The 25,624-nt window shown below is 31.8% G+C and overlaps 1 protein-coding gene across 5 annotated transcripts in view; it reads left to right on the top strand.

Moving 5' to 3' along the window:
• LOC124362122 overlaps positions 1-16,358 on the top strand; it is a 173,555-nt gene extending 157,197 nt beyond the window's left edge. For 4 of the 5 annotated variants that reach the window (XM_046816332.1, XM_046816331.1, XM_046816335.1 and 1 more), the window contains 7 exons: positions 1,550-1,784; positions 2,387-2,761; positions 3,583-3,751; positions 5,766-5,890; positions 10,773-10,892; positions 12,400-12,547; positions 13,580-16,358. In XM_046816332.1, coding sequence (XP_046672288.1) covers positions 1,550-1,784; positions 2,387-2,761; positions 3,583-3,751; positions 5,766-5,890; positions 10,773-10,892; positions 12,400-12,547; positions 13,580-13,679 — 1,272 coding nt within the window. In that variant the 3' untranslated portion in view covers positions 13,680-16,358. The remainder of the gene's footprint in view (positions 1-1,549; positions 1,785-2,386; positions 2,762-3,582; positions 3,752-5,765; positions 5,891-10,772; positions 10,893-12,399; positions 12,548-13,579) is intronic. The other variant, XM_046816336.1, reaches the window with a different exon arrangement.
• Positions 16,359-25,624: the final 9,266 nt, after the last annotated feature.

Below are 25,624 nucleotides of genomic sequence, written 5' to 3' on the forward strand. Positions count from 1 at the left end.
TGCTATATTAATTAACCACTTTGCCACTAGAATGCACCACCACTCTGCTTTTGTCAAAGAGAAATTACAATCCTAATCTCCTGTTACAGCCATAAGCCAGACTTTTACCTTTAGCCATGTGCAAATCTAAAAGTATATGTGTTATTAATTTGAAAACTGATACAATCAAATTAGTCTAGAAACTGGAAGCCAATTTGCATTATATAAATATATAACTTAATTTTTCTTGAAATTTATAAGGAACTGCTCCTAAGAAAAAAATGTATTGTTAACCAAGCTAGGTTGAAACGAGAGGGTATCAAAAGGGTTATAAGTATGAACCGATAATATCTTCTACTATATACAGTATATTCTCGTTTGACTCACAATCAACTGTTTGACACAAGTTAATAGTTATATCACCTTCAAATTATAAATATAAAAAAATTAAATTTAAAACAAAAACACCACCAACACCAATTTATTTTATTGTTATTTGTTACATTTTCATTTTTACATGTTAAAATAATATTATATTAATTTCACTACATTGTTTAAATGTAATTATTTCTCTAATTATTTATTCTTACTGTAATGTAATATTTAATTCAATTTTTTAATTTGAAATTGAAGTCCTGTAACAGTACCAGCATTATCTAAAGCGTATGTTATGAAGTAGAGTACAGCATACAAAATGAATGCTAGTGCTATAATATGCTTCAGCAACAAATATGGTGTATTTAGTTATATAAATATGTATTAAATTTAGTGTTATACTTTCAGCTAAATAAGAATATTGTATTTTGTAATTTATTTACTAACACAATGATTTTAAAGATAATTTTTAATGACTTATTAGCACGGAATAGGCTGCAAAAGAGGAGCATAATTGCTCTAAAGAGTGTGAATTATCCTTATGTGTAAAAACGAAACTAGCCAACTTCACATTCTCCTGATCTTTAAAAAGTACTTGTTGGTTAAATCAATAAGTAATTTCTCCAATCAGTCAACTCTTGACTGATCATTGAAAAATTTAGGTACAGTTTATTTAGGTGTAGGACATAATGCTGATATAACGATTTTTAGAGAACAAAAACAATTTGTGGAATGAATGACATCAATTTTTAGAATGAAACAAAAACATTTGTATTGCTATAAAAGAGCGTACATTGTAGTTTTTAAAGATTTTAAGTTACAGATATATGGGAATTTTCAGTATTTTATGGTTAAAAATGATTAAAATATATTTTGGGATAGTACAGCGAATAAATGATGTCCCAGAAGTTGGACATTTTAAAAGTATTGGAATCACTACACAGATGGCTTCTAGATCAACCCTACTATAGCCTGGAAGAAATTCTTACTGAATACAATTTGACAAAATTCCGCAATTATTATACTTATTGACAATATTTGTAATCTTAATGACGACAAATAAATATGATTCTGATCCTAAAACTGTTGATTCTATGTGTGTATGAAACAGAATTTGATTAGCCACTTATTTAAGTTACAAACAAGGATTTGCAAATACGTTGTTTGATTACATTCAAATGTTGAACTGGAATAGCTGGACAGCCTATTCTCGCTGAGTGTGGTGTCGGAGCCGTACCACTCAGTAGCAGTGTCCGAGCTACTGCCAGCACTACAAGGGCTGCTGGTGCGGTGTCAGGTGGTGCTGCGTGCCTCCACACAGATCACTGCCAGTCGGCTGGGTCTCGCCTTCATCGGGGGCCTCCGCAACCAGCACGGTCATGTTTGGCTGGGCAACTTTTCTGTCGACATACAATCTATCGGGTTTCAAGGTCAGTTGCTGATTGAAGTGATTTATATTATAAGCAATAGTTTTCCACCAAAAAGTGTTAAATATTGGAAGTAGGATTAAATGAGTATACCACTTGTAAAGAGAATTGTGGTTGAAGTAGTATTTCCTGGACGATTTTCTTATAATCTCCGTTTACTGTAAACCAACTGTTGAGATCCTATTTTCACCTGGATTATGTTGTAAAAATCAAAAAGTTACAAGTCCTCTAGGTGTTATAATGTAATTCATAGCTTTTTGTATTTTACTTAATTGAGTGATGGTATTGTTAAAGTATGTGCTCTTGTTTGGAAGACATTGAAATGCTGTTTCCAATCAATATAGTGATTATTATTAGAGGTGAATTGTTTAGCCTATGTGTAAACTGTTGGCTATATTGTAGAGTGCTTCTTGTTACTCTAAAACAGTAGCCTGTGTTTACATTTTTAGTATTATTGTCAGTATTTCTCAAAGTACATTCAAATAATTTTACTCTTTCTCAAAGTACAATAAAATAATTTTACTCTTTCTCAAAGTACATTCAAATAATTTTACTCTTTATTAAGTGTGTCTTCAGTTAGTTAATGATGGTAATCTTTTTCACAGCGAGTGGGGATGCTGTAACGTGGACAGACTGGTCTGAATGGGGAGAATGTCAGCTGACTCAGGAGTTTGGATACGTACAGCTACGTTCCCGCAACTGTACGCTGCGCAGTGGTCTGTTCCTGTACAGCACGTTACCATGTCTCTTAGTGCGCCACAGTCATGGTAATATCGAGACAGCTCCTTGTGTACCTCCTCTTGTCGCAACAGAGGGGAGTTTACCATTCGGTCACATTGTACTCAATGTCACCACGCCCCAGCTCCAGCAACTCAGCGTGTACACAGAGCCACAGCGGAACAAAACCAAGGACCAGACGGTCATCTCGCAACCGGTCTTGCAAACAAACATCACCTCTACGACTGAGCTGCCAATCAAAAGTGAGAACAATTTTAATATTTTGTTCTATGTAAGTTGTTTGTTAAACACACAGAGTTGAAGTGGATGTTGACAAACATGGAATATACTTTACTATTGTTTTTACTTTATTGACTTTTGCGGTATAATTCTTTCATATTTGCAATGCAAGGGAGGAGCAAACAAACAGAAACACAAACTCAGAAATACATTAGTAAACTTTTTTAATAGCCTGACTGTAATAATAATGGCACAAAATACTCTGTTAATATGTAGGGTATTTTAAACATTTTCAAGAATTAGAAAAAATATGATGAATCACTATTCACTGATTAAAAGTAAAGGGAATTGACCTGATAGGGACTGTTGAAATAAGTTACTGTTTACTGCAAGACAGCTGTGTTCGAGAGGGCTAATTAAAAACAATAAAAGGAAACTGCTCAGTGAGCAGAATAAAAAAACAAATAGGAGTGAAAAAGTAATGAGTGAAAAGTTGTGAAGTGAGTTTGAGGAACTGTAACCATCATCTGACTTGAGGCTTGCCTTGTACAAAAAGTTTTCGGACTTTTGTTTTATTAGAAAGCAAGTACGATTAATTAAAAGTTTATGACCTAAATAAATGTTAAATTTTGCTACAGCATTGAGTAGATGCTGTCATTACTGTTTGTAAATTTTAAAATCTTAACATGTGCATTGAAATGTATTTGGTCTACGAGGTGTTGATGCTAATATCCTAATCGCTCACTTTCTTTTAACAAAAACTTTTGTTAACTTTCCGAGTTGTTTAGATAATGAATTAATGTTAGGAGTATCTAGATGTTTGATGACTAAGCTTGATTTACAGATGAGAGTGTGCCATGCCGATGTGATGTGGGGCAAGTGTGCGTAGCATTAGTGGAGCATGCGGCACCACAATGTTTACCGATCCTAGACACCACCGATCCCACAGGTTGCGGAGGTCATTGCAAAATAAACACCCAACTGTGTCAAAAGATACAAGATAATGCTTTCAGGTAACTCATAAGTCTAAATATTTTTATATTTTATCATACTAGTATAAATATTTTCACAATTATTACAAGTATTAAACAAATTTACAATAGATTTTTAGTCTCAATACTATTACCAACAAGGTAGGAGTACACCATACCATGGGTTGCGTAACAGGGCTTCACTGATGTTCCATGCACCCGTGCCAATTTTTAAGTCTATAGCAATTTCAGTATTGAGAGAGAGAATGATAGAGAGTTAAATGGAAAATAATTTTATACATTCTGCGGCAAACAAGAGAGAAATTGTGTCAGCCTAATGAGCGATAGGCTTCAACGACACACAGCCTAGTTCCATGGTTGGACATTCACTATCAGAGAACTTATTCTTGTCTATTTAGGATGAAGTTTCATTGTTAGTTTCAAGACTACAGATGAAATTTTTTCTCAAAATATCTTGCCACATGATGCATTCTTATTTTTATTCATTAACCCTAGAACACTACCGTGTTTTGATATACCTTTGTTACTACCGATACGTAAATTTTACGTAGCATGTTAATTTTTGTTTTTTAGGTTATGTAAAGGTTTATTTTCATGCCTGTGTATTGTGTTTGTGTATTTTTCTTGCCTATTTGCTTACTTAAGGTGATGATGCGTGTATTTAAGCGTGAGTGAGTGCGGGTGTGTAATGCGTGCATGTGTGATACATGGTGTTTTCCTAACCTTATCTTCATATCTAAAATGCCATAGAAACTCATCCTTTCCAAAAAGCCTACAAATTGTCTACTAACTCCAAGACTTTATTTACCAAAAAACAACCTAAAATAGGTTTAGTTACTTATTTTACTATACACACGTATATGTAAAATATACGTATTTTTTATCAAACAATACTACCGCTACGTAAAACTGACGCTTAAATAAAAATCAATATTGAGATAAGAAAAAGAACTACACACACCCTTACACTTCGGAAGGACGAACGACCATTGATCAGTAGAAGCACTGCCCAAAGCTTAAACCGGAAGGTTGGGGGGGGGGAGTAGGTGTGACTATAAACATGACGCATATACGTAAAATTTACGCACGGTAGTGTTCTAGGGTTAAATTTGGTTTCATATCAGTGTATACATAGTAAGGCCACATTTGTTAATATGTCACATGTTAAAATGTCCTATGTGTACACTTTTTTGTTTACAAATTTATTTATTTTGCTTTTTTTCTCGTAGCCATCATGATTACCCATTAAACCAATGTTGGAATATTCGCTAATGCCCAGCCAAATCTAATGGAGTAACATGCACCATCATCAAACTCAGTGTTCCTCATATAGAAATAAAGCTTCAATCACAATTTCAAGTCTATAGGGTCATTTCGTTTTTGAGACATCGTGCAGTCAGAAGATAGATAGACAGAAATGAAATTTTTCCAGACCCCCAGGAAGAAGAAAAAGAATAACAGTTTTCTGCTGCCAAAAACCTTGAAGGAAATTCAACAATAACATTTGTTATTGCTGTCATCAAAAAGTACTGGAACATCAGTGAATTGGAAACTTATTAACCATTGCGATTACGCACGTAACTAAATTATTATGAATTATGTTCTAGAGCTGTTTGAAAAGTAAAAACGGTTCAATCTTTGTTCAGAAATACAATTTTGTTCCAGCGCGAGTTTGGCACCATCACGGTGATAGTCATTCAATGATGACGTTCTGCAGCAGTTAATATGGCCACAGACAACGCTAAGCACTTTTGCGGTTTAATATGTTTTCTGCTGAGAATATGCTCAATTTTGGACATCTTGCCTTAAATCTTTAATAAGATCTTAAATGTACATTAATTGTAACTGTATGGAGTTGTGGTAAGGAATTAAGCATAATAGTGCAAGTTTAGTAGACAATAGTTTTTTAAGTGGGTCAACAAAGTACATGTTGAAGAATATGAGTTCTTGTATTATAGTTCTGCATAGTTCCTTTGATGTATTTAAAACTAGAATGTGTTTAATGTAAAAAACTAAAGATGTATGATTGTGGCAGGTGCGTAGATGATTCCAAGTGTCTTGAAGATGAGTGGCAATGCGGGAACAAGCTTTGTATTCCCCAGAGCAAACGATGTGACGGACACTTCAATTGCTACGATCACACGGACGAATACAACTGCGGTAAGTTACATTTACGCACTGAACCATTTGTTCTATTATAAAAGTTTGAACCTTGACTATTTCTACCAAAATATCTTGTTATCACTTTACTTAACAAATTTCAGAGCCTCCTAACTGCAAAAGCAAAAAATGCTGTACTGAAAATGCACGGCTGCTAAATGCAAGACACTAATTGTCACCAAGAGTTTTGTAGAATCTTGGAGCATTGGAAAAACTAGTTTATTGTAGTATCACTAGATAAAGAAATACGACGTTTTCCAATATATAATTTTTTATTTCGTGCAAGGCCTTTCTGAATCAAAGTATTCCATCATCAGGCACTTCACAAAATTATCAAATGTTTACATTTTTGTAATAATAATTTTATAATAACATATGGTAAACAATTTGGATGTATGGTTAGCAGTATCAAATATTTAAATCAGAATTTAATTTTAATTTTTTTATAAATTGAGATGAGAGTAAAACTGAATTTTGAATTGGTCCGTCTTCATTATTGATAATTTTTTCTTGATTTTATGGTAATGTAAAATGTTTCCCAAGCATTTAAGTGTGTTTGTGTTTGTAACTTCCTTTTAATAATCGTAAATTTTTATTAGAGATTGTGTGTCCAGATTCAATACAGTGATTCGCCACAGCAGATTTTTCATTTCTTCCATATTTTATGTGTGCAAAGTGTTCTTTGAATCGTGTTTTAATGTTCCTTTTAGTTTTGGCCAATGTACAATTTATCACAGTCGTTGCATTTAATTTCATAAATTCCTGATTTGTTTTCGAATGTGGTTTTGTCCTTGGGATTTCCTAATATTTGTGATAATTTTGTTGTTTGTTTTATAAGTGATAGATTTGTTTGTATGTTTTTTAAAAATTTTCTGCAATTTATTTGAAATGTTACTGTATGTTGTTGTACAGATGAATTCTTGTTTATTATCTTGAAGTGGTAGTAATGTTGTTCTAGATTTTCTAATTTTCTCTTGATTGATTTGTGAAGTATGTTGTCAATAAGTTGTGTGGTGTAACCGTTAAAAATAGCAATATCTTTGATGTAGTTTTAACTCTTTGTTGTAGTTATCGATAGATAGTGGAGTATTCAAAAGTCTGTAAATCATTGAGTTGAAACTAGCTCTTTTTTTGTTGAGGTGGATGGTTAGATTCGTTGACAATAAATCTATTTATATGCGTCGGTTTCCTGTAAATGTCAAATTCAAATTTTGATTGGTTTCTAATTACTAACACATCTAAAAATGGTATACTATTGTTTTGCTCAATTTCGTATGTAAATTTAATGGTAGGGTAAAACGAATTTAGGGTAGAGATAAAGTTTTGTAGGTTTTCATTTTTATTAAATATTGCGAAGATATCATCAACATATCTTATCCACTTTCTTGGGAAATATTTCATTTTTGTTTTAGCCGTAGTTTCAAAATAACTCATAAATATATTTGCAATGAAGCATGAAAGAGGATTTCCCATTGCTGTACCATCAATTTGAGTGTAGTATGATTCTTTAAATTGAAAAAGTATTATGATTCATACACAGGTTTATTAACATGGAATATTCATCAACTATTTCTTTTTGTAAAAATTTTATGGAAGACAACCAAATTCAATATTATTTCCATTGTATCTCTAATTGGAACATTAGGATACAGTGAAACTACGTCAAAGGATATTAGATATTCGTCTTCTTCTATAATAGTGTCTTTAATTGATTGTATAAAATCATATCTATTCTTGACCGAAAATGAAGGAAGAGGTTTTAAATTTTGAAGTGTTCTTGATAACCATTGTGATAAGAAATAGGTTGGAGAGTTTATGTTTGACACTATGGGACGCATTCCATTTCCAGGTTTGTGTATTTTTGGAAGACAATATAATTTGGGAATTGTAGGATTGGGAACTGTAAGTTTTCTGTATAATTGGTGGTCGATTATATTTTTGCAGTTTTTTAAGGTTCCGTCCGAAACAGATTTTATTGTACTTTAGTATAGGGTTTTTTAAACATTTGCTGTATTGTCCATTATTTAAAATTGTTTCTACTCTTTTCAAAATATTCATCTTTGTCCATAATAACAATAGTATTACTTTTGTCGGCTTTCAAATAAAATACATCCTTTTGTTTTAAACTCATTTACAGTGTAACTGTGTTTATTGAATATTTTATACGAAGATTTTGCTTCATTTATACTTTTAGAAACAGTAGAATAAATATCAGATCTAATTGCAGTTTTCTTACTCTCATCTAAATTTTGAATGTTACTTTCTACATCTATTATCTACGGTTTCACCACACAACTTATTGACAACATACTTCACAAATCAATCAAGAGAAAATTAAGAAAATCTAGAACAACATTACTACCACTTCAAGATAATAAACAAGAAATTCATCTGTACAACATACAGTAACATTTCAAATAAATTGCAGAAAATTTTTAAAAAACATACAAACAAATCTATCACTTATAAAACAAACAACAAATTATCACAAATATTAGGAAATCCCAAGGACAAAACCACATTCGAAAACAAATCAGGAATTTATGAAATTAAAATGCAACGACTGTGATAAATTGTACATTGGCCAAACTAAAAGGACATTAAAACACGATTCAAAGAACACTTTGCACACATAAAATATGGAAGAAATGAAAAATCTGCTGTGGCGAATCACTGTATTGAATCTGGACACACAATCTCTAATAAAAATTTACGATTATTAAAAGAAGTTACAAACACAACACACTTAAATGCTTGGGAAACATTTTACATTACCATAAATCAAAAAAAAAAAAAAAAAAAAAAAAAAAAAAAAAAAAATTATCAATAATGAAGACGGACCAATTCAAAATTCAGTTTTTACTCTCATCTCAATTTATAAAAAAATTAAAATTTAAATTCTGATTAAATATTTGATACTGGCTAACCATACATCCAAAATTGTTTACCATATGTTATTATAAAATTATTATTACAAAAAATGTAAACATTTGATAATTTGTGAAGTGCCTGATGATGGAATCTTTGATTCAGAAAGGCCTTGCACGAAATAAAAAATTATATATTGGAAAACGTCGTATTTCTTTATCTAGTGATACTACAATAACCAAGAGTTTTGCTCAAGCAAGTAAATTAGTCACTGTCCGTGATATTTTAATAGATATACGAGTACTTTCGTGGCAATATTTTACTTGCATGAGCCCTAATATTTTAAGAGCAAAATTTGATTATGGAGACTGAAAACGTTAATCACAGTATTTCATATCCACTATCATCTGTGAAACTAGTACTTTGTTTTGGGGGGAGGGGGGAATAGATTTGACTGAAGAGCATGCAACACTGGGGGTATGGAATGGATCTGAACAAATTTAATAGGTCTAATTCAAAGTAGTAAAACATTTACTGTTGTATTTAAAACAAGTTCAATTTCTGTGTTATACCAATTTTTTGTTTTAAGGCTCTTGTGGGGGAGTTCTATTCCCCTCATTCCCCCTCCATACAATCTTTCCACTGCTCACAATAAAAATTAATGTCTAAATTTAATAGAAACGAGTTAGAAGTTTTTATATACAGTAGATTTAGTTCTGTATTAATTGGACCATAAAAACAATCAAATGGCATTCAAAGAAATAAAATACTCTTATATCCACCACTGAAATTTAAACAAAAATTACATCAATTTTATCATAATGAAAAGTAGTTGAGAGAATATGATTCAGATTTCTCCTCGGAATAAGGTCATTTTTTTGGTTTTGTTTCATTACAGGGATAACATATTATTTGTCTGACTGTCTAGTGAAACTACTAGAATCACTCAATAATCACTCAAGGAGTAGTCACGCTCGTTATTGCGTGACTGGGTTATTTTTTTAACTATTGTAATATACCTACCAAACTATGCCACTACTATTTTTTAATTGACCTAAAATGCAATACTTTCTCCTATTGAACACATTGTGTGCATTCAAATGGCATCCTCAATGTGCTGGAGAGTTTAAGGCAGCATGATTCTACACTCGGGGATGTTAAATATCCAGGATTAGTTGATTTGTTGTGACCCAAGTCGCCTGTCTTCTTCCGTCATGACTTTATTACCTATAAGAGAAAGCTTTTTATTTTAAAGGTTATGAATAAAGCCCTAAATCTCTCGAATTCTGGACTCCAAAAACTAATCTGTCCATTTATAGTAACCATTTGAACATTTAGTTCTACACAACTTCCAGGTTAAATAGAATATGCAGGAACACAGTATGCTGCACCAATAATATTGAAAGGTTTTAGGGTTTTCTCACTGCAAGAACGTAGACAAAATTTGGGGAGAGGTCAAGATGATTGATATTTTACTGTAGTGGACGTAAAGTAAGGCAAGTGCAGTCAACCGCTCATTCCCATTTTGTTCCTTAAAAAGTTCTTGATCCGTTTAAATTATGAAAACAATTTTCCAGCAGTACATGTGAGTAATACTGAATTATTTAAATAACAATAATCGTTTGCTAAAAAAATGTAAATGAAAATTTACCCCTTAGACCCCTCACTGGCTACGTCCTTGGTGTTGCAGCAAATAACGGAGAAAACTCAGAATGTTACAATGAAGATTTATATACCAGAGTAACATGCTGGGACTGTTTAGACAGTCAGTTGCATGAATCATTATAGTTCTAACACAGATAACGTCTTTTCATACTTGGGTGTAACATCTCAGAGCTGTCCTAAATTAACTGTAAAATCCACTGAAACAGAAAGATACAAGTGTCTTACATGATGAAGTATTTTCAGAAGTGGTTCCCTATAAAATATCCTTGCAGTTGAATAATGTTGTTACATGCAAGCAATATTGTAAAGTATGTTTAGACCAGTCAGTTTGGAATGTTGTGTGTGGCAGATTGCAACTTGACGTCACACTTTCAGTGCGGGCGTCGGATGTCGTGTCTGCCGCTGACAAAGCGGTGTGACGCCATCGTCGACTGCTGGGACGCCACAGACGAGCTTAACTGTACCATCCGTAAGTGGCGACTAGACCATCCGTGACTGCTGCCTGCTCTCATTGGCTGCTGTGGCTATCTGCACTCTTTCTCTCTCTCTCTCCCACACACACACACACAAGCACAGCACAGACACTGAGTGTACTTGTAAATCTCAAAATTGGTTTAAAAAATTACAATTTTGTAATTTGTACATTTTTATTTTAAGGCAATTGAAGTTTTACACATTTTGAAATGTTTAGTAATTTTGTATTATTGGCAACATCAGTTTAAGAATGAAGTGAAAGAATATGTTTAATATTATTACAATTACAATGGGCATTCAATAAGTTAGGAGAGTAACTGTTTTAGAGAAAGAATTACTGGTACGAGAAGTTTAGTACTCTGTAACTATAATGGAATCATTGAGATAAACCTGATCAGCTGATGAGCCAACATTGTTAGCCCACAACCAAAAAAGTAAGTTTTATGGTTGACAAGTCCATTTAAGTTAAAGATTTTATGTATTTGAACCAAATGCTGTAATTAGTTTTTCAGTTGTAAAAATGCAAAATAAAAGTGAATTTTGCTGCAAATGACAAACCAGTATACTTTCCGTTCTTCTACATTAAAAGTTGAATTAACTGCATAAAATGGGCAAGAGCAATCCAAAAATGGTGAAGATTCAGTGATCGATGAACACTGTTCTGGCTGCCCACTGATGTTACAACTTTAGGGAGTGACTTCGGGAAAAGACTCGAAACTCCAATTGATAACAATTTGTGCAGGCGACAAAATCATACAACTCAAATAATCATTATTATTAAAGTGAAGCCAGTGGTTGGAGGATAATGCCCTGGGTCTCAGAGAGGAGGTGTAATATTCCGGCATAAAAATGCATGCCCTCATGCTGCTCAACTATTACGTGAAGCCTTACAAAAATTGGCTGTAACTATTGTCTTGTCCCCTATAGCCTTGATTTAGTACACTTTTTGGTCCATATTAAGTGGAAAAAATCCTGAAACAAGTATGTCAATACTTAATTTATAAACAAAATTTCCAATAAGAAGCTGGTAGAATGTCAATACATTTCTATACAAATTGACTCAAATACTTAGGCACTCTTCTAAGCAGCTGGAATTAAAAAAATCATTGATACATGTTTCAGTCGAGTATGAATATTTTAAATTACAAAATGATTTCTTCAGACCAATTTTTCTCTATTGAATGCTCCTTGTAATTGTCTATTAAAATGTGTATTGGTCATTAATACAACAAACTATTCAAATTTCATCTATTTACAAGTACAAATTTATGGTGAATGTGTGTTTTCAAATCATTGCTGCTTTTCTTGTTCGCTTTTGTGGTGTTACTTTGAAACTCTATTGATGTTTTGCTTGTATGTTACTGATTTGCTAAATGTTCACTTTGTGATTCAACCACGAATATTTCTGTGTAAACTCATAATCAACTTTACTTGATATAGTTAATATCATTAGTTTCAGACAATGTATGTATACAGGATTGTAATGTATATTTTTATCACAGATTGTCTTGGAGCAGAGCAGTTTACTTGCAATGACAGCCAGTGCATCCCCAACCACAGATTCTGTGATGGTTTCCCAGACTGCAAGGATCATTCAGATGAACCTTTCGGCTGTGGAGGTGAATGTAAGACCCATGAGTGGAAATGCAGGTATACCACCTTTATAATTTCTTTGATGGTTTAATTATTTTTTATTACTTTATGACTGTAAAGCAACTGTTAATAAAATGCACAGTTCATTTGTTATTTATTTCTTGTAAATAAAAATCAATTGCTAAATGTGTTGCAAAAACGGAAAACTAGAGAAGGCTGGGTCAGTTTAGCTAGTTTTTATTCAAATATTCATTGAAGTCTGAGAAAAGTTCTTATAGAGAAAAATTGGAAAAGTTTTCTACTGAATTTTGGAAAATAATAATATTCGTAAAACATACTCCACATAATGTAGCTATGGTGGGATGGGTTGAGTCAGTGCGAATTTTGAGTTCAGCTCCACTTCACCTTCCATTTAGTGCTGCGTCTAAAATCTGATGCTGTCACAGATTAACCTCCTGAGATTCAATGTCCGTCTGAAGAGATGCAAAAAAAAATTGGCAATGAAAAATTTAAAATTAATTCTTTGCATTATTTTAACATTAGAGACACATAGACTACAAAATCAAGTGCAATCTCAATAAAGAGATATTCTCATTGCCTCATGAGGTGCATAATTAAGGTGGGAGTTGCCACTTTTTGATTGAATTTGACGTCTCAGACATACACCTGCGTGTCTACACATTTTCTTGATCAGGGAATCAAGATAAACTCAGAGGAACCTTAGACTGGAATACATTACAATAAATATAAGTGTACACTTTTTACCGAAGTAGGCTTCTCAGACCTAAATATGTGCATATTTTCTTGATCGAAAACTTAACTGTGGGCATCGGAAATGTAATTCTTTTGAACCAATACTAATTTTAAGTAGACTTCTAATTAAATCTGTATGTAAAATAGTTGTCTGCAATGTCAAAACTAATATAAAAGTAAAATTAACAAAAATGTGTTCAAGTGATGCTATTATGTAGCTTTAATAGAGTGAATTTTTTAGCGTCTGTGGAAAATATATTTTTTCTTTCTTATTGTATTAAATCTTACAATTAAAATTAATTAGCTAATAAATTTAAAGCTTATTAAACGTTACAGCAACTCCCGATGCGTGCCACAAACCAAGCGATGTGACGGAATTGATGACTGCGGAGACTCATCAGATGAGAGCAACTGCCCAACAGTCACGCCGGAATGAACCTAACCTCACCTCACCTCACCTAGACCAAAGAAACAAACAGTATCTTAAACAGATCTCTTCATTTTGACAAGTTTTCATGTTGTTCCTAGTCAAAAACATATGTTTTAAATGGACCAATTTTTTCAATTTTAAATCTTAAGAGATTGTATTTTTCTGAAAGTTAAAAATAATAATAAATATGATGTGAACCATTTTCAAACGATAAAAAGATGGGCGTTGACATCAAAATGTCGGTTTTCACTAATTGACAAGAGTTGTGTTTATATTTGTATACTACTCTTCTATAGGGTTCTAAACTGAGCATATTTTATTTTACGTTTTAAGCATTGTTAGTAGCCTAGGCTTTTTGTACTATATTTTTAAATAAATGAAATTGTCTATTAATATACACTTTTTATTTAATATGATAAACAGACTGTTATTAAATAATAGTTAAGTTTTTAAAATTGCTGTAAAAATTACAATATATGACACACTGTTATGTTTCGTCCATGAAACAAGTTGGCATGCTACTGGATTGTATCCTTATACAAATGGTTTTATAGTACTTCCCAAATTTTACTCTGTGTGTACCCTTTAAATAGTTCAACTACAACATTAGATTGTTAAAGTACAGAAGTAGGTATAGCTACCCATACTTGATAATATATTTCATTGTAATTGAAATACTTAGCCAGAACAATGATTTCGTTCATTTGATACATTGGAGCGCCTTGCATTACAAGGAAAATCAAGGCTACTTGCTTAGCAACAAATTTGTAATATACAAGAGAATTAAATAATCCAAAATTATGAATGTCTTTAAAAATAATAATAATGTATAAAAGCTCCACTTCCTTATATACTTTAAACGAGTTTTATAATATTAAATTGATTAATGAGAAAAATTATTAACATTTGTGTAATTGATATTAATAGTATACACTACATACTCGTATTAAGAAAAATAAGGATACATATATAATACATAAATACCATAACATAAGGTGATCATGTCAAATGCTAACTTTAATTTAATTTTTGAAGGATAAGGGTAAGCATTGTTAAAAGATTTTTATGTGAATCTGGATGTGAAATGAACTTAGATAATATGAAGTTGAAGAAAATTTTTGGATTAGGTTAAAATAGGACCTACAACATTAAGTCACAAATATGACACGATTTAATATTACTGTTCAAAAGTAAATACAGTAATGGCAATATATTTCCCAAACGCTTTACATACCACACAGTATAAATTGGTATTTAATTGTTTAAACGTTGATAACATTTTTTTGCTCGTATTAGATTTACTTTCTTATAAAAATGAGATTGAAACCAGGAGGAAATCCCAGCATAGACAGACGTCCAGGGTCTTTGGCAGGCAATATTTTTATTGAGACAAAGTAATTTACGTTTTAAATAGCTGCTGAGAAAGATTAACCAGAAAACATTTCCAGTTATGTAGCTGATATCTCAATTTGATCTAAATGCCAGGAAGATTTATAAAACATATTGTTATCATTAATAATGGAAAAAGAACTTGAAGATTTTGTAAATACAGTACAAACAAATATATTTAATATATATTTTCATCTTTTGACTCAATTTAATAATTAACTGTAAGTTTTAGTTTTATTTGGAACTTAACTGTGTGTGGGTCTTGAGTTAAATAAAGAAACTGATGTGCAAAACTATGAAGTATCTTAATACATGCATAGCGGAGGCAATATCCTTCCATTCCCAGATATAATTTATTCTGATGTATTAGCCGTTCTAAAAACATTTCTGTTTAGTCCTGTAAGCTGTTATAGATTATAGTATTGTAATTCTCAATTTGTTGTGAGAGAGTAATACTACGATCTCTCTCCTTACGCATAGTAACAGTTTCATTACTCTACTCTCGGCCTATACCTTACATGCCATACCACTTACGAGTCATGTTGATATAACCTGAAAGCTGTACACCAAAGAGAAATACCATTTCAACAGATTTTACATTGTTCTGACTATACAACTGTAAGCAACAGCTAAACAATGCCAATGTTAAGAATTTAAGAGATATATTAAACAATTTAGGAAAATCCATTTACTCTGTAACTTGTAATGGTATCTGTAATTGCAAGAAAGACATAAACAAGCAAATTTATTTTGTATAAATTTGTTTACCAGCTATTTGTAAATTAGAAAATTATCATCGAATTTAACACTGTTACAAATATGTTGTTTTGTACATTTATGAAAATAACTACACATTTAAATTCAATGTATTCTAATCATAACACAGATGTATTAGTTAATCGAATACAAGTTTGTTTCTGCTGCATCAAAATGAATTGAGTTAGCATTACAAATCAACACAAATGTTATTAACAAGTTTGTTATTAACAAGAAAATAAGAAGTCTTAATCTTGAGGAATGAGAAGATTAGAACTCATGCTCTATGTGGTTTACTGTGGTTGTGGGGTTAAATATTGAATCATGTTCAAATTGTATGCCAAAGTATTAGTGATCCCAAAAACTATATACTTATGTGCATAATTGTAACAGGTTATTATAGAGCTATAAAAATCTCTGTTGAAATTTAAACTTGACACCTCAGAAGAGTTACCCTAACCTAGACTAAAGACAAAATAACTATGCTCATATAATTGTTAAGGTAATATGTATTTTTAAAAATAAATCTTTTTATCTCAACATATCTTTTTACTCACCATACCTATTCCTTAAAACTGCTAAAACTATTGCATGGGTCTTAACTCAAAATTAGTTAAGTAACCTTTAAAATGAGTATTGTGTTAACCTTTTAAGATTGATAGTTTTCAGATTTTCTCCCTCTAAGTTGTTTGTTTACAAATTCTATCATCTAAGCTAGTGGAGAAATACTTTTAAAATATTTTCTCTGCACGAGTTGGGAAACATTATCATAATACATTTTGTTACGTTTGGAGAAAACTGAAAATCTTCTAATACCAGAAACAATTCAAATAATACAAGATTTTGAGTGTATAGGATTGATAGAAAATAATAAAAATGTTACGTTATTTATACGTCCAGCCGGCACACACCAGACCGCTTATAAAAACACAAACACAAACTATATAGCCCACTCTGATTTGTCCTTGAAGGCGATTGGAATTGCATCTGCTTCTTCCACTGTTTATTTTCATACGTTTCAACTATGATTGCTTTTGTCATTTAAAACGGAGTCGAAACACCGCCACGTTGTGTTCTAATTTTATAGTTACCATAATTTTAAATTGTGTTTATGTTTATTTACGATATTTCCTTGTTAATACTCGTATGTATATCTTGTTGGATGTATGTATTTTTAGAATTTTGTTGAAAACCGTGATTTTGTAGTTTTATAACTTGTGATGGGGTTTTAACCCTGAGACCGGTAGTTAAATTAGTAAAACTGAAGACAGACAGATTAAAGGTACAAAATCTTTTCTTGCGTGTCCCAGAACTCACTACCAACCTCTTTAGGTATTATTCGTGGACCAAAGACAAACCCAAATGTCATATTCAAACTTTCGAAAACAATTGCCTGGACATCTGCTATTTTGTATTTTCACATATCTATTTTTAATTTAAGAACGGCTTATTGTAATGAATTGAAATTTGGTATACAACCCTATCGTCAAAGTGCAGTACACATATTAATTTCTATAAGCTTTATTTTCAAAATGGTGCATTCTTGAAAATGTGCTTAAACATCTTAAAAGGTTCATATTATAAAAGAAGTCAGTTGTTACATTTGAGTTAGTCGATTTAATTACAAATCTAACAATACCAAGTTTTAGAAAATCGGTTAAGAAAAAGGGAGGCAATGCACCTAAGTCGAGTAGTTTAAACAATATGAACAGTCTTTACGTGATATCTCTGCTTGTGATTCACAACAATAACCGTTTTAATTTTAGCTGCTCTAATCAGCTGATTTAACATTCAATTGTTGAATTGTGGTCGTAATATCCTTACTTATTGCAGAATTTAGGTTATTTTAATTAAAAATGTAGGAAAATTAAAATATGTATAACCTGCAATAATAACAACTTGTTTTCATAAGATTTCTAATGAATTGTATACAAGTATTTATATGAGAACAAAGTACAAAATAATTTTGAATTCAAGGAACTATTTCTGTTGCAGATCAGTTTTATCTTTTAATCACTGTTTGTCCCTCTGGAACTTTATCAATGTGCACAATTACTTTGATATCAAAAAAGGTAATCATTGGGTTGAATTTCTATTTAGTAATTTGTATTTTTTGCCTTGGAGTACTAGGGGATTTCTGATGCATCTTTGACATTTTGTTTTGGAATCATTAAACCACAATTCATGGAAAGTAATAATGTTTTCTAAGAAGGTAGGATGATTCTCAATGTTTTCTAGAATGTCAGGACAAATCATATTCTTCGGCGTTTCTTTTATTCAGGTGTGACCTTAAAGCCGTTTTTTAATATACTCCGTTTATGTTGAAACTTTCATAAAGAATCTGTCTAACACTTTCTTAGTAAATTTCTATTCTCTCAGATGTTGCTCTGATAGTTAAACTGTAATCTTGTCATACAAAGTGAACGATTTTCAATGTTAGCATGTAAATCACTTATGTTGATAAATAATCCTCACTGTACACTTTTCCTAACATTTTTACTGTTTAACTTGCAGATTTTCCAAGTTTGAAATGAAATTTAGTGTTCACTCGCTGTTCTTTCTGGAAAATCAACACATTTCCGGCGCAAAGACACAACATTAACTGTTTATAATTGGCGCTATGGGCAGTATGAGTGTGGTTACTTTGGCATTATCCTGAGGCCACTATTTTTGGAAGTGTTCTCACTGGGCGCTTTTAAAACTACATTATTATAAAGAACAGACTTTATTTGATTTACTGTGAAGATTACATGTCATTACGACGATCGTAATGAATCAAATCATTACACTCACACTATACAAAATTTATTCTGAACATAAAGTAAAAAACACTAATTTAGTAAAACCATCCTGTGGATTAACGTATAAATAATGATAATAAATGGTGTTTTGAATGTTGAATTCATATTTTTAATAAACATTTACTAATTTTTAAAATGTTACTTTATTATATAAAATTTTGAAGTTTTTTTGTAATTATTATTATTCTTTACTATCTTTTTACAAAAAAAGTATTACATAAGCTTACAAAATATTTACTATTTTTTCAAAGGGCTAAGTTTGGAATTTTAGTGGAATGACAAACTTTTGTGTGTCGTTCTAACGTAAGAAGGGTGCCTAAACGGTTACAACAATTATGGTTATGATATAATATGAGAGAACATTTCTTTGTGAATAAAACAATATACATCACGATGGGGTAAGTATGAAATCTATATTGTTAAGATATATTTTACAAAGAATCCAATAATGCCTTACCAATATAGTGGTCACCATTGCCAGTTCTAGGGTTAAAACATGTTCTCATTTACAATGTTTACAAACATTGTAAACTAACTGTATGAACAAAAATGTGAACGTATTATTTGGCAAGACAAATCGATAAATATTATCTGTGAGCTTTAAATTTATCATGACACTTCATGTCTACGTAGGAAAGAGTGACTTCTACGATGGTGAACGTCTAACTCTTGAATATGGCTGAGCGTCAACACTTACTAGGCTGATACAATTTCTTTTTTACTGACGAGATGATGTAAACATTTCTTTTCTGTATAATAAGTGTGTGTCTATCTGACCGCAGAGTGTCTCGAGAATTAAATGAGATATAAACGACATTTTCAAAATCAGAAGTGTCTATTGCACATATTCCCAGAGAACAGAGCAAAAGGTTATACATTTGTATGTTACAAATTTTGTATGTGTCAGTGTTTGTTAAAAGGTGTGACCTCCATTGAGCAAACTCTTAAATAGTGTAGGTTGGACTTTCCAGCAGCCAGTTTTGAAAGTGTTATCTGGCAATACACTTAGGAATCAGATAGAATGTTGAAGGACGTTACTCTTCGATATAAAGGCTTCAAATAGGCTGAGATGATGTCGATGTAAGATGAAGTAGCTCTTGTGTCTGGTGTTGTGCATGGCTATATCCAAGTCTTTGCTTGCCCTGCTTTTATTGTAAAGAGGTTTTGTCTAGAGTCCAGCAACAGTCAGGATCCTCAGTTACTTGACGGCTACCCAGCATATGTCCAACGATTTTAGTCTTTTTAGAGCTTTAACTGTCCTCTTTTACATAACGAGCAACCTTGAAGATTTGAAGATTGTAGTCCACCCCCATACTGTAAAGCTATATCTCAAGTGAGACAAGTAAAGAGTAGTATGCTGTCATTGATACTTCAGTGCTTCTGTGTGTCGTTCTTTTTACTGCATAAAGGCTGATATTGAGTTTACGACAAAATTTTTTAATATGAGGTTCCCCAACGTTAGTCATAAGTATTGTATCATTATTCTATTATAGTTACTTCTAGGAGGCCATGTTAATGGTTTTGAGTAATAGTGAAAATTAGCTGTAGTGCTTTTGATTCATTTAAATACTAAGTACTTTTGATTTAAATACTTGTGTATACAATGTAGTCTCATTTCCGAATAAGGCAAGAATTTACATGACAGCAATGAAAATTAAATCACAGATGCAACAACAAAAGTCGTGAAAAATATGGCCCAAACCACATCATTATCTAGTAGATCAAGCACAAATGTTATTTTTTTAGGCAATGTAGTTTAGTTTTTTTAGTAATACAGCTCCTTAGAATTTTGAATACAATATAATTTATAATAAAAACTAATTCACCAAAATGCTCAAATTCCATTACATAAATTTTATAAATTAAGCATACTTTCTGACAAATTAAATCCTAATAATATTTTGTTTATTTTGGCTTCAATGATAGTTCTATTGAGATTTTCAAAATTTTTATTCATCAATTCACAACCTGCTATCATAGAAAAACTTACAAGGGCCATGCCCTTGTAGTTTTCATAAAAATACATGTTCGATATTCTACATATGAAATCATTGGCTGTATTGATAGAGATTTTGAATTAGCTAGAATATATGTTTACAACATAAATAATGCAAAACAATAAATTATTGGTCTATACAACACCATACTACAAGGGCGGTTTGATGTCAGTTACTTTTTGAATAAAACAATATTTTTTGCCAATTAAACATTTAATTTTTTAATATAACCACATTTTAGATCGATATAATTAGTCCAGCGGTTTTTATTCTTTTTATTTCCTCCAAATAATAGGTTTTCTCGAGGCTATCAAAATAGGCGTTTGTTTTGCAGTAATGACTTCTCCATTCGACAGAGATCTCCTACCGCCCAGCCATTTCTTTAGTTTTGGAAACAGGAAATAGTTGCAGGGGGCTAGATCTGGAGAATATGCTGGATGGGGTAGCAGATCTTAGCACAATTTATGAACTTTTGTTATCGTGACTAGACAAGTGTGCTCGTGTGCATTGTCTTGATGGAACAGCACTTTCTTCTTCGCCAAAATGCGGCCGTTTTTGCTTCAAATCAATGTCGAATCTGTTCAAAAGCTCTAAATAAAGTTCGCCGGTGATCGTTTCACCCTTCTATAAGTAATCGGCGTGTGTGACACCCCGTGCATCCCAAAACACTGTGACCATGACCCTGTTGGCCGACAGACTCACCTTGGCCTTCTTTGGTCCACGTTCACCCCAAGCAACCCACTGTTTCGATTGTTACTTGGTCCCTGGCGCGTTGTGATGGATCCATGTTTCGTCCACAGTTACAAAACGGCTCCTAAACTCGTCCTTGTTTGATTACTGCTGAACATCGTTAAACACTCTTTTGAAGTGGTCACTTTGTTGCGCTTATGATCGAGTGTGAGTAATCGTGGCACCTGTCTCGCAGAGAGTTTTTCTAGTGCAAATATTCGTGTAAAATGTTATGTAGCCATTCAGTTGAGATGCCTACAGCATGAGCCAACTCACGCATTTTCATTCTCCAATCGTCCAATATCATTCCATGGATTTTATCCACGATATCCGGCGTGATCACTTATTTTGGTGACCTGAACGTTCGGTACCACTAATGCTAGTAGGGCCACAACGGTAAACCACTTCTTAACCATTAAAATTGAAGGTGCCGAGTGCCCGCAGTACTTTTCAAGTATTTACTTAGTCTCAGTGATGGATTTTTTACACGTAAAAATTAATGCTGAATCAGCACATGAAATTAACTTATTATATTTTCGTAAAAATTCACGATGTTGTCTGTTTGGGCGTCTATCAAACACCAACCTCACTACGCATCTTGCTCGAAATAAGAAAGTTGTCCACTGATAGATTAAAGTCGACTGCAGCACTGTTACATTTAAAGTTACCTACTGCGCGGGAAATTAAAAAAGTTACAGACTCATCAAACCATCCTCGTACCATGACACGCGTACCTACCATGTTATCCACTGCTATTGATAATGTTGTATTTAATTTAACTAATATGGATGTTTCCGTTTTCATTAGTATACCTTCAGACCATGATTCTCAATCAGTAATTTTACATGTCTGAAAGAAGGCAATCCAGAAGTAAACACTGTTAGGCAACTTTGTCAACAAAATTTTGTTCATTTTACAATAGCATTTTTAAAAAACAAAATTGGGATTTCTTAGATTACACAAATTAGGCAGACCTAAAATATAGATTATTTATTGCTCGTGTTTAAAACCATTTATTTGTTAGTTGCCCTTTAAAAACAAGTTACAAAAAACGAAACTTCTATAACAACTTATAGGTAGAAAAGAGGATTTTAGTTTGACAAATGAATATGAAAGTTATCTATAAAAATTATATATTTTCAAATAATCTTAAATTAAAGAGTTATTACAGAAATTTTAAAGGGATTTATAGACGTGTCAATCGAACAGCAAAATTGTAAGATGTTAATAAAATCCATTAATCTCATTAATCAAAAACTTTGTGCAACAGAGAATACAATATCGAAGACGGCATGGAGTATAATAAACTCTTCAGAACATATATAATGTTTATACCATTAAATAAAAAAATCTCTCAAAAAATCTATTTGGATTTGGTGAAGTTGTTTCTACTACTGACGCAATAGTAAAACTTTTAGATGCTATTGTTGATGGTTTAGAAAACAATAATCCTAGTTGGAGTATTTCTGGATCTTCCAAAAACCTTTAACTGTGTGGATCACACAATTATTCTGTTACAAAATTTATTTGATTATGGAATAAGAAGATTGCCACATGGTTGGCTTGAACATATATTATTGTCTTTATTTAATTATTTCGAAATAAAGTATAGTGGCCCTTAGGGATCGATACTTGATCCTTTGTTATTTTTACCATATATAAATAATTGTGAATCAACTGCAACATTCAGTAAATTAATACAATATGTAGATAATACTACTTTGTGCGCTAGTTCAAAAAAAAACCTGATTTGGAAATCAAGAGGTTTTAGGTTGTCAATTTCAATGGTACACAATCATTTGATGAAAATGGTTTGGAAATAAGTTAACAATAATTTTAACAATCTATTAAAATCTAACTGTATCACTTTCTACGGCATTCCTACTAATGACATAGGACTAACAGTAAAGTTAAATGATAAAGTTATGAATGAAGTCAATGGCATTACGTTCTTGAGAATATTTCTGGATACGAAACTGACCTGGAATGAACATATTAATTATTTATGTTCCAAGGTGTCTCGTAACATATACGAGTATGTTATCAGACATATATCAAAGATCTGCTTTCCAAATGTTTTAACTGCATAATGGAATGATTTTCAAATACTTATCATATGGTATAGTGGTATGTGGTAGATGTGCAGCAAAAAAATTTAGAAACGTTTGTTTTAGAAAAAAAGACTTAGAGGATAATATCCAATCTTAGAAATATTGAATCATGTAGACATGCTTTTACAAATTTCGGAATTGTAGCATTGTTTTCTTTGTATATTTAAAAACAGATTTCGTGTTCTCGTTATAAATGTCGCTGACAACAGGCAGGGATGTGCATTTACATAATTAATCCATTAATTATGTAAATACATAACTAATAATCCATTAATAATTTATCCATTAATTACATAATAATGGATACGTTACGCCACGTCGGCATAGACAGAACCTATTTGAAAATATTCCCTCTTATTCTGGAGGATTTATTTTTAATGTTTACTATAAAACATTAAGAACGAACAAAATTCTCGACTGTTTAAATATAAACTAAAATGACTTTTAACCAATACTGTGCTTTGTGATGTGAATGAATTTATAGACTATTTCCAAAATTCAAATTGAACTTTAATTGAATTTGTATTGCTGATTAATTCTTAATTTTGTATTTGAGCTGTAAGTATATTAACAATTAATTGAAACTTCGGTAAGCCATATTGCTACAAGAAACTAAACTTTATTGTGTTACTTTTACATTTTAATACATAATTTATTATTATTATTATTATTGAGATATTTGTTTAGTCATGTCGAAAGTAACAAAGAAGTCAATGTCTAGCTGGTCTTTATATTTATTTGACAGAATAAGGCCTGTGCCACCAAAATCATTATCATTTCACAGTGGTTATGAAGATATTTTGGGAAGTTATTAGTTAGTACATACAGGTGTGGTTTGAGGACAGAGCCTTGCGGCACTCGTTTGTTCATTGGTAGACTTTACTTTTGTCAAATGTTATTTGTATAAGTTCTGTTATCTGTTTCTTAAATAGATTTCGAACCAGTCTATTTCCTTATCAATGATTCCTAAAGTTTGCAGCTTTATGAGGTTGTGGTCTAAATAATAAAATGCTTTGTTAAAGTCTAAGGATATACTTGTAGCTATATATCCTTCTTCCACTTTGCCAATAATGGTTTCAATTAATTAGTTAGACTATTGCAGTTGTCGTCTATCTGTCTTTTATAAAACCATGTTGTCTCGGAGTTAGGAGATGGCAATATTTGAAATGGTCAAGCAATCTAATTAGCAATACCCGCTCTATGGCTTGGAAAGTGTGAAATGAGACAGATTGGTCATTTATAACTGATGGCTTCAACAGATGCTCAATTGTTTTTATTTTTAAATGTACTTTTTTAAGTTTCAGCTCATTAGAAATGGTTCATTGTAACGGTGATTACTTCATGTGTTCATATTATATAAATATACAAATCTTTGCAGAATAGTAGTTTTACTTTTCTATTCCTATATACCACATCATTGTTGTCTTGTTTGTGCGAAAACCCATCAACTTATTAACATCGTTCCTCACAACTGCCTATATTAGGTATGCAACGGGAAATATAGCTCAAACAACACAAACAGTATTTTAAAGAACACATCCATGTTAATGCTGTTAGACTATCATTCGTTATCTCATGCATAAATTTGAGGTAAATTATACATGTTTTCAGAAAGGTGGCAAAGAACTTCTTTTCCACAGTAATTATAACATAAGAGAGTTTTTATTAAGCCTAGAATGGCCGTGTTAGCCAAGAATGACTGTTACTGTATAGTGATGCTTGGATCTGGTTCGAGCTGAGCAAAATCTTTAGCTATAGAAGTTGGTCCAAGTTTAATTGTTTGAAAAATGTAGGGACATAAGTGATGAAATCATGTTAATATAATGACTGTTTTAAATTTAAGACGGTTGCGTTATATACAGAGAGTTTTTATTCAGAACTAATTATGTAACAAGGAAGTAATTTTGAATGATCAATTTAATTACATTAAATGCTTCGTGCTTAGTTATCATTTATAGCTTATTTCTCAACTCGTTTACTTAATTTATTTATCGCCTATTGATTTTTTTATTATTTTAAAGATAATATACTCTTTTCAAATTTTGATGGGGTATAAATCTTGATTTGGTATAGTATTCGAATAAATAAGTACTTTTTTTGTTCCAATGTCCCATCATCCATCCCATTGCTCTGCATCCGGAACCGGCAACGGCATTTACAGTTTTAAC

The sequence above is a fragment of the Homalodisca vitripennis genome, chromosome 5 (assembly GCF_021130785.1).
Source record: "Homalodisca vitripennis isolate AUS2020 chromosome 5, UT_GWSS_2.1, whole genome shotgun sequence".
NCBI classification, from domain to species: Eukaryota; Metazoa; Arthropoda; class Insecta; order Hemiptera; family Cicadellidae; genus Homalodisca; species Homalodisca vitripennis.